The sequence below is a fragment of the Sparus aurata genome, chromosome 9 (genome assembly GCF_900880675.1).
Source record: "Sparus aurata chromosome 9, fSpaAur1.1, whole genome shotgun sequence".
Classification (NCBI taxonomy): Eukaryota; Metazoa; Chordata; class Actinopteri; order Spariformes; family Sparidae; genus Sparus; species Sparus aurata.
Genome location: NC_044195.1, coordinates 1,261,219 through 1,279,845, shown reverse-complemented (window position 1 = coordinate 1,279,845; position 18,627 = coordinate 1,261,219). Strand labels below are relative to the sequence as shown.

The 18,627-nt window shown below is 40.1% G+C and overlaps 1 protein-coding gene across 1 annotated transcript in view; it reads left to right on the top strand.

Moving 5' to 3' along the window:
- The window catches only part of ubxn4 (UBX domain protein 4), a 137,342-nt gene that overhangs the window by 61,885 nt on the left and 56,830 nt on the right, over nucleotides 1–18,627 (top strand). The window contains exons 8-9 of the mRNA XM_030428494.1: nucleotides 6,108–6,159; nucleotides 15,108–15,272. Of these exons, the coding sequence (XP_030284354.1) occupies nucleotides 6,108–6,159; nucleotides 15,108–15,272 (217 nt within the window). The remainder of the gene's footprint in view (nucleotides 1–6,107; nucleotides 6,160–15,107; nucleotides 15,273–18,627) is intronic.

Here is an 18,627-nt window from a genome sequence, read left to right as displayed (position 1 = left end):
AGTTCGATGAGTTTTGAAGAGGACTTGAAGATTTCCCCATTTAATCCCATTGAAACTAATTAGACTGCGACCAGAGCGCCATCTATTGGCCGATTTGCACCAAATTTTACACAAATCCTCATCAGGCCATACCACACAATGATGAACATTCATGTGATAATCAGACAGCATTTTGTAAAGATATGCAAGATTGTCTTTTTCAACACAATATGCAGGAATTTGTCATTTTATATTTCGGGCAGTTCATGGACTATCAAAATTCTTTTGATAACTTTTTGTCAGGAGGGTCCACAGATGCTACATGCAAAGTTTGGTGCAAATTGGTCAAAAATTTGAAAAAGTATGTTTTTCATTGTTTGCAATTTTGTGAACGGAAAAATACTGCAAAAGTGGACGTGGCCTACACCAAACAATTCAGCTGCATTCAGGGAACAGAAAGGTATGAGGTTTAATAATGTGCACCATATTAAGTGGGAGTTATGTGGGAATTTGTCATTTTATGTTTCGGGCAGTTTATGGACTATCAAAATTCTTTTGACAACTTTTTGTAAGGAGGGACTACAGATGCTACATGCAAAGTTTGGTGCAAATTGGTCGCATTCTCTAGGAGGAGTTTGAAAACGATTTTGCGAATGGAAAGTTGGCACGAAAGTGGGCGTGGCCTATACCAAACAATTCTGCTGAATGCAGGGAACAGAGAGGGATGAGGTTTAATAACGTGCAACATATTAAGTGGGAGTTATGAGCCAAAAACGGTTTTGCATTGAAAATAGCGCCAACTGCTGGTCATTTTTGGTGTGTAAGTTTTGTAAGGAGGGTCCACAGATGCTGTGTGCCAAGTTTCGTGCAAATCGGTGAAATCGCCTGGGAGGAGTTCGAAAAAGTATATTTTTCATTTGTCGTGATTTTACGAACGGAAAGTTATCGCAAAAGTGGGCGTGGCCTATATAACACAGTCCAGCTGAAGTGAGGGAACATGTAGATATGAGGTTTAACAATGTGCGAAACATTATGTGGGAGTTATGGGCCAAAAACACTTTCACATGTAAAATAGTGGAAAATAGCACCACCTGCTGGTCATTTTTGGTGTGTGAGTCAGCGGGGCCATTCTAGACCACCCCTATGAATTTCATTTCCATAAGTGTTATGGTGTGGACACAGGACCAAATATTAAATTAAATTGGCACCACAGCGCCATCTAATGTCGAATTGGTAAACCCTTCATAAGCTCGCCTCAGGAGGGCACTGACATTAACTAAATAAAGTTTCGTGTGAATCCAGTGAACCGTTGTGGAGATATAAAATAGTTCGATTTAAAGAGCGCCACCTTGTGGTCATCGCCTAAAATTTTGCACAGGGTCTCAGGGGCTCATGGGGAAGTAGTATCCTGAGTTTCATGTCATTAGACCTGACCACTGTGGAACTTCCTGTTTTGAACCAAATCTGCAGGAAGTTGTTATTTAATAACTTTAAAATTATTTGATTTAATTAAAATCCCCGAGTAACTTTTTGTCAGGAGGGTCCACAGATGCTGTGTGCCCAGTTTCGTGCAAATCGGTGAAATCGCCTGGGAGGAGTTCGAAAAAGTAGGTTTTCAACATTTTGCGACGTCGCGGAAAAAAAGGCGGGAATGGGCGTGGCCTATACCACGAGATTCAGCATAATTCACTGAACGCGTGGATATAAGGTTTTTGAATGTGCGACAAAGTATCTGGGAGTCATTAGCCAAAACGCGCTTTCCTTAATAACAGCTCCTAGTGGTGGAAATTCAGGACGACGATGAATTATAAAATTTTTCACCAGGTGTGACTTATATTTCAAGTTTGGTGAGTTTTGGGGTATGTTCAGGCAGTGAAAAATGCAATCATTGTGGACAAAGGAAAAAAAGAATAATAATAATCATTACGATTACAATAGGGACCTCGCAGGTTCCCTGCTCGGGCCCTAATAAAAGTAATTTCAATTACAATAGGTTCCTCGCAGGTTCCCTGCTCGGGCCCTAATAATAATAAAAATCATTTGAAAAACAATAGGGTCCTTGCAGGTTCCCAGCTCGGGCCCTAATGATAATAATAATAATAATGATAATAAAAATCATTTAAATTACAATAGGGTCCTTGCAGGTTCCCTGCTCGGGCCCTAAAAATGGTTTGTTGTAAATATGTTTATTTGTGGTTTTCACAGTAAAAAAATCAAACTTTTTCTACTCGAATTTTATGTTTTTTTTTGTGATTTTAGGTCCATTGTGTTAATACAGTTTGTCAAAATAAAAAAAATAACTGTACAGTCACACATGTGAGGTTGTGCTGAAAATAATGACACCAAGTAAATAGCTTTTAAGGTGAAATATAATGGCAAAATCAAAAATAGTCAAAAACAGCCAATTATACCCTGGAATATCGGATTTCACAACAAACCTAAATATCCCTGACGTCCCACCTTCAGACACAGCCTCATTTGGCCATCCATGAAAAAGCTCCTTAACCTCCCACTTTTTTATAGGAATACACTTTTGTTACGGGCACTGCACTAGTATGAAAAAAAAGAACAAGGAAAGATTCTGCTGAGCGTTCAGAATATTGAACAGTTTCACTCCACAAAAACAAAAACATTTGGCTTCGTCCACCTTTACATTGAGCCAGTTACTGAGACAGACCAGTCTGTTTACATTATCTGGGGACAAAGCAGCTCTCTTCTTTTGGATGATGTGGCCTGAGAGTGAGAACAACCTCTCACAAGGCACTGTGGTTGCAGGGGTTGACAGGTACCTGCGTGCAATGTTTGCCAGCCAGGCATGTGCTCCTTCTCTCTTTGACCACCACTGCAGTGGACACCCCTCCACGTCCATTTTGGGCTCTGCTTTGTAGCGGTCCACACATTGTTTTATGGACTCTTCACCATCATCTTCATCTGTATCTGTATCAGAAGAACCCAGCAAGAAGACAGACATCCTCCTCTTCTTTGGTGGCTGTTTCTCTGTTGTCTCTGCAGATGGTTGTTGTGCAGACTTCTCTCCCATCACCAGGATGCTTACTGAAGCCCACACCTCACTCCTTTCATCTTTGGGTAGACACTTCAGATCTTTAAACCTGGGGTCGAGTGCAGTAGCGATCTTCAGCCATGGGAGGTTGGTGCTGTCCTTCCGTTTAGCTAGGTCTTTGGTAAAGACCGTCTTGAATTTCACTACGTAGATTGGATCATCGTCTGAGGGCTCCATAACTCTGACCAAGTGGCACAGGGCTGGCAACACCACTGAACAGGAGACATATTGCTCTCCCCCCAGCAGTTCAGTCACATATCTGCAATGGAAAGCACAAGATGTTTTAAACATGTCAGTAAATTAATTACACAAAGAAAGATACTCACTACCTTCATGTCCATATGCTTCATATGCACACACGCAGAAGATTCTAGGAGAGAGAGAGAACAAGAACACACACATGCACAAAGGGACAGAGATCCCCGCACACACACACACACACACACACACAAACACACACACACACACGACACAGAGAGAGCACACACACACACACACACACACACACAGACACACACACGACACAGAGAGAGCACAAACAAAACACACACACACACACACACACACACACAAAGAGGGAGAGAGAAAAAATATTATCTTACCTGCAAGGTTCAAGTAGGTCCTCCAGCTTTTGCAGTTTGTCAAGCTCCTGTGCAGTCAACATAGCAACGTTGCTTTTTTGCTGAGCCAGGGTAGTCGTCAGTGCAGATTTGTTTCGCTGGATTTGCTTGACCATCTCTAGGGTTGAATTCCATCTTGTTGCAATGTCCTGAACGAGTGACTCTTGCTTCTGTCCAAGTGCTACTTGCTGCTCTCCTCATACCTGAGCGTTTGATGGACTATGCTTGAAGTGCCTGACAATCTTGCGACATTTGGCCAGAACACTTTCAAATCCACTGTCGTGAAGGGAAACCGCGATCGTTCTTTGCAGGCTGTGGGCCGTGCAAGGCACGTGTTCAAATGGAAGAAGTCTGGTGGCTGCAACCATGTTACGAGCACTGTCAGTGCCAAGTGTGGTTAACTTTTCCTCGATCTTCCATTCTTTTGCGACACCCAGAAAATGATTAGCACATGCCTCAGCATAGTGTCGCTCTTCTGTTTTACTCACAGTTAGTGCAAACGATTGCAGATGCCATTCTTTATCAGTGAAATGCGCTGTGATGCCAAAGTAGTTGTCATTGCTCACAGAAGTCCAGTGGTCCCCTGTGAGCGCGACGCCTTTTGCTAGCTCAAGCATGTTCATCCTCTGGGCCCTCTCATCTTCATACAAAGTGTGTATTCTTGACACGACGAGGGTAGTATTCTATTCTAGTATTCTAATCCCCTCGAGGGTAGATTATAAGAAGTGTCTCCCGTTGCAATTCGAATGATTTCTCTCAGTCCATCGTTTTCTACAATGCTCACTGGGCGGCAGTTTTTAGCTATCCAATTAGCCAAAGCATTAGTTAGCTTCTCACTTGCAGGTTTCGTTATTCGCCCACGACGAGTACCACACTCCTGTAACGTAGCCTGGTGAAGCCCGGTAGTTTCGGCAGGGTGTTTTGCTTTGAGGTGATACGCCAAAGACGAATTACTTCTGTGGTAATTAAATTCGGCTTTACAAAATGTGCAGATTACTTTAAGTTCTCTCAAAAGATCCGTCTGCCAACTTTTTAAAGTGAAACTTTCCGCCTAAAAGTCCGCCCTTGTCTTTATCCATCTTAAACCAGGATGGTCCTCTCGGCGGCTCACGTCGTCACATACGTCAGCCGCCGCAGAAAGAAAACAAAACACAACTTTGTTAATTGCGTTAAATTTTTTTTACGCGTTAAAAACGCGTTAATTTTGACAGCACTAATATATATATATAAATGTGTGTGTGTATATATATATATATATATCTGTGTATATATATATATCTATATATATATATATATATATATATATATATATATATATGTATATATATATATATGTATATATATATATATATGTGTATATATATGTGTATGTGTGTGTATGTATATACATATAAAGTAATAACTATATACGTATTAAGTAAAGTCAATTAAGTTATTAATAGTCTGGATGATGTGCGACAAATTTGTGAGTGGTTAACTCTTTAATAAAAGTGAGAGACTTGGTACAGTTGTACAGTTTGGGGCTCTGATCATTTTCAGAGAAAGAGTCATCACAAAAACGCCCAGCCACGGGGCACCGTTTGGCTTGGTGGATGGATCTACCCCCATGTTTTGATGGTCAAGGATTACAATGATACTATAAATTAGATTATTAATTATTCAGGTGAAGAGTGAATTTATTGACATTATGTGAAGGAAATAACAGTATCTGAGAAGCTAATTGAGACTTTGTAATATGTCAGTTGCATGCATGTTGTCAAGAGATATAAAATCCCCTGTTCAAGAATCCTGTTCAATCAATAGTAAACAAATGTTCAATATATGCTGTTTATTTTTTAACTTTTTACTTTATTTATTTAGGGGCATTTCACTGAGAGCAGGAACGCCCTGATCACATTCACATAGTTACCCATTCACAAATGAAAGCTCCCCATTACAACCACAGTCTCAGTGGTAAGCCACTGGAGCAGTTGGGGATAAGAGCCCTGCCTAAGGGCACCTATATGTTGGTAATGGGGAGGGGCAAGTACTGCCGGTCAAAGGATTACACTACCACTTCCCAAGATATGACCACCTTGCAATGGGATCACACCTGCTGTGACGTGAAAAGTGAGTTTGGCGAAAGAAGTGAACTATACCATGCTTAATGTTGCACACTCGATGTTCTGGTGTGATCCAATAACAAAATGTTCTCTAGGTTGTATTTTCAAAGAGTTAGCAGTGCTTGGTTAAAAGTGATGCAGGGATGGGACAAGTGCATCATTGGTTTAAGACACACGTTCAAGCAGGTAGCCTAGTCATGGTGGAAATGCAAAACCACAGTCATGGTGGGCTGCTGCGCTGAGTCAAACCGAGTCGTTGTAAAAACCACACTTGTATATTCCTGTGTTCAGTCTGCTACATTCAGTCTGTCTCCCGCTCGCTCTCTCCCTCTCTCATCCTTTCAGGCTAACCAAGAAACTGGAGGAAAAACAAGAGCAAAGGAAGATAGGCGAAGAGGTGAGTAGAGGAGCCTTTTTTGGCCTTTCAATACTACTACATATTTTCACAGGGCTGCACCTAGATGTTTTATCACAGTGGACATGGGAGTAATGTCATTTCAAAATATAAGTCATTAGATATGAAAACTGTCCCCTCCGATAGTTGTCATTGACCAGACACATGATAAGATCCCTCCATAAGCTGAAAGAAAACTGATCCTTATCATTTAATAATTCTTGTAAAACTGACACTGAAATGTATTTGATGTGCACCTAACTCCTCCTAAGTGCAGTACAAAGTTATTGGTCTGTTCTGTATTGATGAGTCCTCTGCATGGTTTGCAAAGATCTCTGATCTGAGAAAGCTACTTAATTGCCTGTCCACAGTAATAAAACACAGTCTGTTAAAAGGTGCATTTTGTAAGATCTGGAGATAATTTGAATTTAAATCGATCAAAAAAATTAGCTAATCCTATCAACTGTGTTAGGAGGCAACAGTTCTGGCATTACATCCAAAACTGAGTTAAGTAAGCTGTTATGTAAACATATGAAGATCATGAGAAAGCAGTCTTATTTTGACCAGCTGTCGGAGGTTCAGCAGTTTGGTTGAGTCTCCCTGCAGACTCTCCACTTCCTGGCCCTTATGGAGACCTGGATCACCTCAGAAAATACTGCCACTCCAGCTGCCCACTTAACTGCCTACTCAATCTCAAACTTTCCGAGACAGGTTGTGGAGGAGGAACTTCCCGAGACTAACAGGTTGCGGAGGAGGAACTAAAATCCTCATCACAACCATGTGGTCCCACCAGGTCCTTCCCCTGGGCCACCTACCAAGATCTGCTCTTGAATTCCTTGTTGTCTCTGTCTCTTTTCAAGCTCAACATTGTGGTGATCTATCGCCCTTTGGGTCCTTTCCGCGACTTCTGTGATGAGATGGACGCCCTCCTCAGGTCCTTTTATACTTGGGCACCCTCCATTACCCTGTTGACTTTGTCTGACCACTACTTTGTCATTTTCTCTCTCCCCTTGAAGTCCAGCACCTTCCTTTACTCTACACTATACACTATACAGTAGATCACTCTGCAATCACATCACATGGATTCTCTTACCACTGTTATGCAGACGACACCCAATTGTACCTCTCTTTCACCCATCCTCCGACACCCATGTTGCAACGGGCATCTTGCAATGTCTGGCAGACAACTCTGCTCGGACAACTGCGCACCACCTCAAGCTCAACGATCATAAAACGGAACTCCTCTTAAACCAGGGAAAAACTGCCATCACATGGACCTGTCAGTCACTTACCAGGATGTCACAGTATCGTCTTCATTGACTGCGAGGAACCTGGGCGTTATCCTCCCACCTCGGCTACTGCAACTTGCTATTGGCTTGGTCCCCAGCCTCTGCGACTAATCCGTTGCTGTGTATCCAGGAGTGCGCCTTGTTTTCAGTCTACCCAAATTCTCTCCCCTCCTCCGTGATCCATCCGATTCACGTAGGGAAAACGAGAAAAAGAGTATGATGGTACTGGCCTTCAAGCTCGTCACGACTTCTCTGTTCTGGTGCCACAATGGTAAAATGAACTCCAGACCAATGTAAGGACAGCAGAGTCATTCGACATCTGCTCAAAAAGACTCAAGACCAGTGTTGTTGTTGGCAGCCATTTTAGATTTAGTCTTAGTCTTAGTCTTTGGACTAAAATGCTTTTTAGTTTTAGTCAAATTTTAGTCACTTCTATATGTGATAGTTTTATTCCAGTTCTAGTCGACGAAAACTCAAACAAGTTTTAGTCTAGTTTTAGTCAGTTTAAGTAAAAAAACAAAAACAAAATAAGTATAGTCTTTTATCAAATTAATTTAGGTCAATCAAAAGATCTACAAGCTCACAATGTGTTGCAATGTGTTGAACTTGTAGATCTGCTATTTTCACAACTTATGTGTGACACTCTTGTATGATGAAGTAGGGCATCAATTCATGAAAAAACAGTTGAAATGTGCTGATATGTGCTGATTGTTATTCTATACCTTGTGGTTTTGTACACTTAAATTGTTCAATAAAAAAAAAAAAGTGACAACAAATTTGTCTTCAAAATAAGAGCTTTACATTGCACCCTATTTGAGTTTAGAACTGGGGTCTTAGCGGGGGGCTTTTAATTTGAAAGTAGTGACTGTTACTAGCTTGCTGCTACAGCAGCAGTGAACAACGAAGAAGACAGAGACCGAGGAGACGCTAGCATCTCCCGGGTCTCAGCAGCTGTCCAGTTGCTACATGAACATTAAGCAGAAATGTCATGCATTTTAAATGTCTGACAGACCACCCACTAACATTTACGTCCATTCTCGTCTCGTCAACGAAAACTCACATACGTCTCGTCACGTTTTAGTCATGAAAGAGCCATGTTTATCTCGTCATCGTCATGAAAAAAAGGGGCGTCAACAAAATAATTTCGTCAGCGTCGACGAAAACAGCACTGCTCAAGACTCACTTGTTCAGACTTCACCTCCCTCACAGCCCCCCACCCCAGCTTGTGCCAGCTTTACTTTAACGTAGGTTACAAAGCATGCTTACACCAAATTTTCTTTGCTACAACAATAGAATGAGCTTTTTCTTGTTATGATTTTGATAGACAATCAATTTATTTCCAATTGCCTGTGGTACATGGTTTAAGAAGGGATTCCATAATTGACTATATCTCCTTTCATTGCCCAAAAGACTGCACACAGCCTTTCTGGTAGAAGGGTCTGCAATATTTCAGTGTACCACATATTAAAAACTTTGTTATTAAACAATTATACAGCACTATGACATCAATCTTTTGCTTCACCTTTTTGATTTAAAAAGCAATATGGCTTGAGGATTAAATATTTGTCAGGAATACAGGAAAAGTGCATGTGTGGCGCCTGACCTTATTTACAATTACTGCATTTAGCAGACACTTTTATCCAAGTGACTTACAGTATTTTCCTTTTTCTTATTATAGTTATATGAATGTAATTTCTCGTGCTTTTAGATTACTTTTATACTACGACAGCAACATGACAGCAATCCATATTTGTGGGCATTTAGCCTTACAGAAACACATTTTCACTGTGGTCTAGCAGTCATCTAACAACATGATGAATTACATTCTAAATTCTGGGACTTTCTTTCGAAGAAAAAATACAACTAATTTTGCTATTAAACTACAATAGTCTGTCCCAGTACCACTGCAGATACAGTCATCTGCTCAGATAAGTGCCACTCACGTACTTATTTTCCCAGCCACTTTTACTTTCATGTGGTACTGTTGAAAAAAGAAAAGCAGAGGCATGATATTGATGAAGTCATGATATGGTAGCCTAAAAATCATGAAATATGCTCTGTGTGGGAATCACTCTCACACACATCACAAGCTATTTATCTATGTTACAGTCAGAACAGCTGATTTCACGCTTTAACGCTGAAGTGATGCTTCAGCCTCAATCATCACTGCTCCTTCTGGTGAATAGATAAACCCATTCCAACTGGTTTCCACACATGGGGCTAAGGGGCATTGTGAATCAGCCCCCAGTTACCTATGTCATCACAGGGGATCTTATCCAGTCTCAGACTCAACCAGGTCAGGGAGTATAAGAGGGCTTCATCTGTATCTCTCTGAAAATGTCTTCATTTTATATTTATTATGGTTTAAACATTACATCAGTAGCTTGTCTTTTTTTGGTGGGCATAATTTGGTCTCTGCTTTTTTCTTCATCAGGCCACACCATTAAGTGTGACTAATTAAATGCACAGGTTAGCTTGAATATTTTTCTACATTGCAGCAAAAAGCAAAAGTAATAGTAGTTTTGAAGTATGTACAGTTAACACAACAGAAAAACGTACTGTGCTTTTTTAAGACTTCAAAGCTGCAGTACGCTTACTACACTATGCACTCGTAATTTGTCTACAAATATTGGCACTTAGCACGATTTGAAAACCATACCACAAGCCTTTGCCAGTATGCTGCTTTGTACAGTCATGTGGAGAAGTGGCATTTGTAGAATGGCAGCAGACCCGGGACCAGCCATCATGCTCAGCACAGGCTATCCACAGGGCTGCATGTTGAGCCCCCTCAGCTACACCCTCTACAACCCTTGACTGCCTACCCATCCTCTACATTCACACCATCATCAAGTTCGCACAATATGACCTTGGCTGGACTTATCTCGGGAGGAGATGAGACTGCCTACAGGGTAGAAGACAAGCAAATGCTGAATACAGCAAAGACAAAGAAACTTGTAATTAGGGGTGTGCCAAAATATTGATACTACGATATATCGCGATATTTCGTCTTGAGGTACGTTATCGATACACTGGTGCCAAATATCGATATTAAAAAATGTAAAAAAAAAAAAAATATATATATATATATATATATATATATATATATATATTTTTTTTTTTTAATTTGTATTTATTTATTTTTTTTGGCCCACCATCACCACCACCCCTCTTCGGAGGACAGCTTTATCTTTATTCAAACATAGGTATACAACCAAATAAAATTTAAAAAATGGTTTAAGTAGCTCTGAAACCCACACATATAGATATTTAATGATAGTTGTAGTCAGTGTGTGTGTTAAGAAGAGACACTGTGCAATATACTCTTTGTTTACTTGGCTGTCATTCATGTGAAATGGATTCAGAGCAGTCAATAAATTCTGAATTTCTTCAGTGACACAGATATCGTGATGTATCGTGGAGGAAATTTCTTGCAATATATCGATTATCGCAGAATCGCTGTATCATGATATTATCGTTATCGTGGGCAAAATATCGTGATAGTATCGTATCGCGAGGTACCTGGTGATACCCAGCCCTACTTGTAATAGACCTTCTTCCCCTATTCATCAATGGGGCAAATGCTGTGTGGAAAATGTTGTTTGAATTCAGATTTCTGGGCATGCACATTGCAGAGGATCTCTCCTGGACTAGAAAAACCACCTGCTACCACCAAGGCACAGCATCAGCACTTGAGAATCCTCAGGAAAAACAACCTAGAGGAGAAGCTGCTGGTGTTGATTTAGTGCTGCTCCATTGGGTAGTGTACTGGTGTACTGTATTGCTACGTGGTATGCCAGCTGCTCAGCAGTGGACAGGAGAGACCTTCAGAGGGTCATTGATCGCTCAGAAAATCCCTGGACGAGTTGCCAGCTCATCACAGGGTGGCACACTGATGGCAGAGGCTGGTGCCAACTGCACATCAGGAGCAATTTTAGGGTTCAGTATTTTCTCAAGGAAACTTGGACATGCAGCTCAGTTCCACCCAAAAGGAGCGGGGATCCGAACCAGCAACCTTCCGATCGCTAGTCAACCTGCTCTACCCGCTGAGCTACTGCTGCCCCTATAATGAATGATTATCAGGGATAATTATTAATCATAATAGATAATATGATCCAATTTACATTAGATCACCTCGAGCACCACCCTTGAAGAAGGGAAAACATAGCAAATTTACCATATCGGTCTCATAAAAAGGTACTAAACTGTTTATAACTCTGATTAATAGTTGACTTAATAACTGCAACCAAATTTACCGTAACAGCTAGTAATGGTTGAAGGATTTTGGAGTTCTTGACAGTGTAGAGGTTGGCAACATTCACTCTTGTACAACATTAAATAGACAGCAAGAAGGTTCAAAAGTCTTTCATTCAGTGAGGAGATGTTCTTAGGGCCTGCTGCAAATGCAGCTTGCTGCCATCCACAACTTATTGGGAGAGAGAACAATGAAGGTGCTGGCGTTTTGACTATCTGATCAGCAGGGAGTCTGTCACCCCGACCAATAGTAGGTCAAACCTGAATTTTGCAACTAGGTGTAAAGAATGTGGAATTCTTGGACACTGAGTTCAGTTCAGAGTCCAATTTGAAATCCACAATGAATAACTTCATCTGTGGGTCCCAACACCCTTGTGTATAAGCCTAAAATGAGCCACCAATCAATGCAAACTGCATCCTTGACTGACTGGATTGGATTGGCCAAATTATAACAAATCATTTGTTCTTTTCTTTCTTGAAGGCTGCTTTTGTTTTGAACTAGACTGAATTTAATAAATACCGGCTATGAACTGAATTATTTTTTTCTTCTTTTTTTGAGAAAAAAAAACTACATGGACTTAAAAAGATAAAGAAAACCTGTGGTTGGATTTGCACACAATAATTACACCAGTGTCTCCCCTAGACTTTTTAAAGCAGCGGTGCTCTGAGTCGGCAACAAGTGTATAAGGGCACATGCCCCCGGAAGAACATTTTGAAAAAAAAACCTTTAAATGGTGACTACTGGTGAGATTTTTGAAAAGAAAATGACAGATTGAGACTTACAAAATGAGTCTCATTCTTACAAATGACATAACAGTCAACAGATGCAAGGCATCTTCTGTGACCAGACCACTGTACAAATGTGCATTGAATTGGGCAAAAATAAAGTTCATAATTTGTGTTAATTTTCAGTTTAATTTTCTTTGATATTCATCATAAGCCTTAAAATCTGATAGAGCATCTGTAAGACGTGCTGGAGCAGGCCTGATTCATGGGGGCTCCACCCTCCAACATACAGGACCCAGAGGATCCACTATAACACACCCAGGTGCCAAACACCAGAGGACATCCTCAGTGGTCTTAAGTCCATGTCTTGACAGGTCAGAGCTGTGTTGGCTGCCCAAGGGGGATCTTGGACAATATTAGGCAGGTGGTCCTAATGTTATGCCTGATTGGTGATTAATGACATTACCTGTGTCGACCCTCAATTAGCAGAAACAACAAGTGTATCTCTCCATAAACATACACATTTGTGCACGAGGAATAGCTGCCTAGCAATGTGTGTGACCAAATCTCATTCAATGCACGGACGTAATTTTGGGGGGGGACACAGGGGACATGTCCCCTGCACTTTTTCAAAAGGCCGTTTTGGTCCCCTGCAGTTTTTACCGTCCAAAAACCATGTTACGCTTTATTTAACAGAGACGCGTCAAGCACTAGGACCAAGCGGAAAACGGCCGCTCACGCTGAAGCCAGTTTCCCTGAGTTTAGACCCGCCCACAAGCTCCTCGATTGGCTCTGCCGTTTCTTGTGTGATTGGCTGTCCCCGCTGTCACTCCACCTTGCTTGCACACCGGTCTGCTAGTTGCCCAGAAGTCCTTAGTAATCTTCCACTGTAAATTGGGCGTTTGTTCTGGCTGGATCACGTCCGTGAGAAAGATTGTAATATCAGAGGTTTCATTTACATTAACGTTTGAATTGGTGTCCATGTGCGTACGTGATTGCATGTGTGTGTATGTGTGTTTGGTAATTAGGCGCAGCCAGGATGTAAATTACCAAATAATAGCCGGGGCGTTTATTTGTTTCAATCATTTAACAGATCAGGCGTTTATTTGGGACCAGACGTTTAATTCAATAGTTATGCGTCTTCTGCAAGTGAAGTTGTTGCGGCGGAGGAAACGATTCAGCTAACCAGCACTCGTGGCAGACTGGCCCTGTTGCTGTCCTCCTCAGACAGACGCCGATGCTCAGTTTTATTTTTTCACCAATCTCTCACTCTCTTGGGGTCGACAGAGAAACGTCTAGCGGGTGCTTCTCCCGAGTTTTCCTCTGCATATTTTACGAAGAAATTATAAATTTCAAGCCGTTCTTTTTATTGTTTTGCTGCACTGGAACCAATGGTGATCATCAATGTGATAGTGACTGACAGAAAGCAAGCACAATACGTAAAAAAGGCGAAGAAGAAAAACTTGCAGCATCTTCTTCCTTGATTAAAAAAAATGAATAAATTAGACTCGGCATTTATTTGAAACCGAAAATATACAAAAAATATGAAAATATACACTTGCACCCGGCATTTAAAGGGGACCCTGCGCATAATTGAAACCCAGCTATTATTTTGTAATTTACGGAAGTTAAAGAAATGCGTTACACCCATCCTGCAACACCTTCACTGGCTCCCAATAAAGCAGCATATCCACTTCAAGATCCTCCACATCAATTACAAAGCTCTCAATGATCTTGTATAGTGTCTTTCAGTTTTATTGAAAGTGCTGATAAATAAAATGTTATATTATTAATGCAAATATTTTTTTAAAAAAGCTTATATTTAATGCCAAAGAGATACACTTATTTTCATGTATTATTTTTATGTTGAAAGGCTGCAACTGTTTTAAAAAACACACCAAAAATGAAAGATTTAGGGAAAAATACAATAAAACCTCGAATTGCTAATGTGATTTTATACATCCTAACTCATGAGAATTGTGAAACTAAGTTTTTTCCTCTATAAAATGAGGTCTGTTTACCATATATTCCAAAAATAAGTGTAAAATTGGTGGTACTGTGTTGGAGTGAAGTTGACTAACAAGGTTAAACACAGAATCGGGTGATAATGTTTTGCTACATGCTTCACAACCAGTCAAACCAAAACGGGAACAGTAAACTTAAAAGTAGCAATAGAAAACTAGAAGAACTACTAGAAAACACAGTGAACTGAAAGAGTTGGAGTTTTATTAAAAATACTTGTGTCCCCCCCACCTCTGAAATCAAAATTCCACCTTGATTCAAACACCAACATGGCCAGGGGTTCACAGGTGGGCACGAGTAAATTTGCTATTAACACAATGTGGGTAATGGGCATGAAAATCACTCAAATTAATTGTGTTGTCCTGAGACTAGCAATGACACTTGTTCTCCGCCATGTGTCACTTTGATCTAGGCATAAGATCAATCCCCAAGCATCAATAAATGTACGCCTTATGGGAGTTTGTACCAACAGCTGTAATGGAGGAGTCTTGTTAAAATGTTATCACTGTCTGAAGGGAGAGACCAAAGTTCAAATTACAATTGTATCTTGAAAATGAAAAAAATACTGCGTTATTTATACAAAGCTGCTCAAATACATTGATTGGAGCATATATGTCATGTGGCTTTCTCTACCCCTGACCTACCCTCTGTCTTACAATTTAGAATGAAATCAAGATGGAAATTGAACGGCGGAAGGTGGGGAAGGACATGCAGGACTTAAAGAGGAAACAGGAAGAGGAGAAGACCAAGAGACTACGGGAGGAAAGGAACCGAGAGAAGGCAGAAGAGAAGGCTGCTAGGGAACGAGTCAAACAGCAAATTGCCTTGGTGAGCTCATCTTTCTCCTAAGTATTTTCTTTGACTGTCTTTGTCACAGATTTTCAACATCTCTGAATATAACATTAGCATTTTTGCAGTGCATTAGCAGTGTTAGCAACAGTGACATTAGTATTTAACTTTTTTTGATGAGTCTCCAGTGATGTCACTCAGTGACTCAGTTTGCATTGTGTGTAAAGTAGGAAGCAGTTTCTGAAAAGCAGTCCACTGGTCTAGCATTGCAGTTCTAAACACTGGTGGACTCATTCTGGACAGTTAAAAATAAATGATCAAAACCAATAAGGCAGAACCAGGGATATCACCTTTTTTATTCCACACATTCATCTTCCTTTTCAAAACCTTGCCCATTACCCACAATACAACTTAACCAGTGACTGACATGGAAGGAGGCAGGTTATTTAATAACATGCAGCTTCCTCTAGAACCACAAAAGGTTTTTCCCGCATTTTTCACATGACATTGTACTATGCAAGACCTGTAAACACACTTAAATGTGTCAGATTTGTAAATGTGCCCTTTAAATACGGGGACGGGAGCACAATGTTAAAGAAATGTGCAGTCATCAGTCTTAAATTTGATTTAAGTGTCTGAATAAGAAGAAAATTCACACACCTATACATAAGTAAGTGTCCTATTGGATATCAGAATTTAAGTAAGAAAGTATGTTTTCTTAAATTAGCCTAAAGCACTAGTTGGGATTAGTGATAACCTTGGGACTGCTAGTACTTTGTAATAGTTACCATGTTGACCATATTTCAACAAACATAGAGAACGTATGAGAATATAAATGACAGAGAAATTTGAGAGCAGCAAAAGGTTGTCATATTCAAGCGAATCACAAAGCATCTGTTGCAGTTGTGTGTTCATTCTTACTGTACTGTATCACATTCAGAAAGTGAGCAAAACAACTTAAAACTACGTTTGTAATGTGGCTGCTGGAAATCATGCTCTACTTGCGCAGCAAATGCGCTGGATAAAACACTGATGTAAGGGGGTAATTTCTAAGTTATATGAGGTCCCCGGGAAATACTATTCCTGTGTGAATAGGTCTTAAGTCACGTTGTGTTATCCTCAGGTCAAATGTAGTTTATTCTAAAGAGTCTGAATCTGGGAACAAAAATTTCTGTTGGCCGTGCTTGCCCTGGAGACAGGCTCAGTTATCAGGATAGCTTCCCTAACCAGGTGGAATTCTTTAAATTCCTGGTTGGTGTAAGCTTTAAAAAATTATAATATTGGGGGAGGTCTGCTGATCTATTCCAGGTCGTCTTAACCTCCCCTTACTCATGGTTTATTATGTATTGAAACCATAAAAAACTATTTTTAATGGTTTGAGATGAGGGAGAAAGTATGAGGTAAGTTTGCTGTTGACTAACAGAATTACAGCTGTGGAGACCTTGGTATATTATGTGAGTTAAGACTACCATGTGAGCTATTAGACACTGTCAGTTTTCACAAAATCAGAACCCCGAAGGCATTTTGTGAATATTTATAATATACAACATTTATAGGGGTATTAAAGGGTGCTGAATCAAAATCTGCTGTATATGAAGCTCAAAAATAGTTGTTTAGTGAATAACTGCTCAGCTATTATTATTTTTATTATTATTAATATTCTTTTATTATCAGGCTTCTTTTACTTTGTATTTTGTTTTGAGGTCAAATGTGCTGTAATGGAACCCTGGTCATCCCCAATATAACCCCAACCCACCCCCACCCACCCACAAAGTACATATCTTTTTGACTATGCAAGGTACAAACTTATTGTGTTTTCACAGGTTTTCAAACATGGGGAATTTAACATCTTGTCCTGATTTAGATCAAATGTCAATAATCAGCTTGAAAGTCATACAATAGGGAAAAAGGTGGTCATAAGGGATAAATAAGTTGTCAATCAAAAAAGAACAAAACGCAGTATGATCCATAGGTCATGGCTTTATCCATTACAGTGACTTTACTCTTAATGCCAACTCTTTAAGTTTGCTTTTAATCTTTTGTTTTGATGTGCTGTACATTTTATGTCAGACCCCAGGAAGAATAGCTGCAGTTTTGATGCTGCTAATGGGTATCCAAATAAAACAATAAACAGCTTATTCACAGTCTTCTTACGTGTTCTGGCAAGTGTTGTCATGTTTCCTGCAGTTGCATGCTTCCATACATTCCATGTGACTCTTTCTGAATAGAATAGAACAGAATAGAAAAATTACAAACACAAAACACTTATTTTGTTTCTGTGTTACTTTTTTCCTCAGTTAGAGGTTCACAATTATCAGGTTATGGGTTCAACAATCTGTTAATAAGTAGTAGTGTGCAGTCTAGAAGGCTGATATTCTCTACCAGTCTATCATATTTGTACAATCTTGTACACATTGCTCAACATCAGATAATCCACTATACACACACCTGCAGCTGCAGTGTTGGCTGAGGCATCCCTTGGTACACCCACATGAAGTGAACTCCCTGCAGGCTTTAGGCATGGATGGCAGAGACAGTAGCCGCGGCACGAACTGACCTTCCTTGTGCATCCATCGCATTTAGATGGATTAATTAGAAGCATGCAACTGCAGGAAACATGACAACACTTGCCAGAACACGGAAGAAGACTGTGAATAAGCTGTTTATTGTTTTATTTGGATACCCATTAGCAGCATCAAAACTGCAGCTATTCTTCCTGGGGTCTGACATAAAATGTACAGCACATCAAAACAAAAGATTAAAAGCAAACTTAAAGAGTTGGCATTAAGAGTAAAGTCACTGTAATGGATAAAACCATGACCTATGGATCATCCTGCATTTTGTTCTTTTTTGATTGACAACTTATTTATCCCTTATGACCACCTTTTTCCCTATTGTATGACTTTCAAGCTGATTATTGACATTTGATCTAAATCAGGACAGGATGTGAAATTCCCCATGTTTGAAAACCTGTGAAAACACATTAAGTTTTTACCTTGCATAGTCAAGAAGATATGTACTCTGTGGGTGGGTGGGGGTGGGTTGGGGTTATATTGGGGATGACCAGGGTTCCATTACAGCACATTTGACCTCAAAACAAAATACAAAGTAAAAGAAGCCTGATAATAAAAAAATATTAATAATAATAAAAATAATAGCTGAGCAGTTATTCACTAAACAACTATTTTTGCAATATCTGAGCAGTTTCTTCACATTATATCTCAGATCTGAATATGCCATCGGATTGCTCATGTAGGAAAACCTAGAAAAGCACATTCAATTCATGTTTTTACCTTGTCTAGTCAAAAAGATACACTGAAAAGTAGACTTCAGCCTGGCAGCGGCGGCCATGTTGGATTTCTCAATTTTGAGGCATTTTGGGGCATTTTTGAGC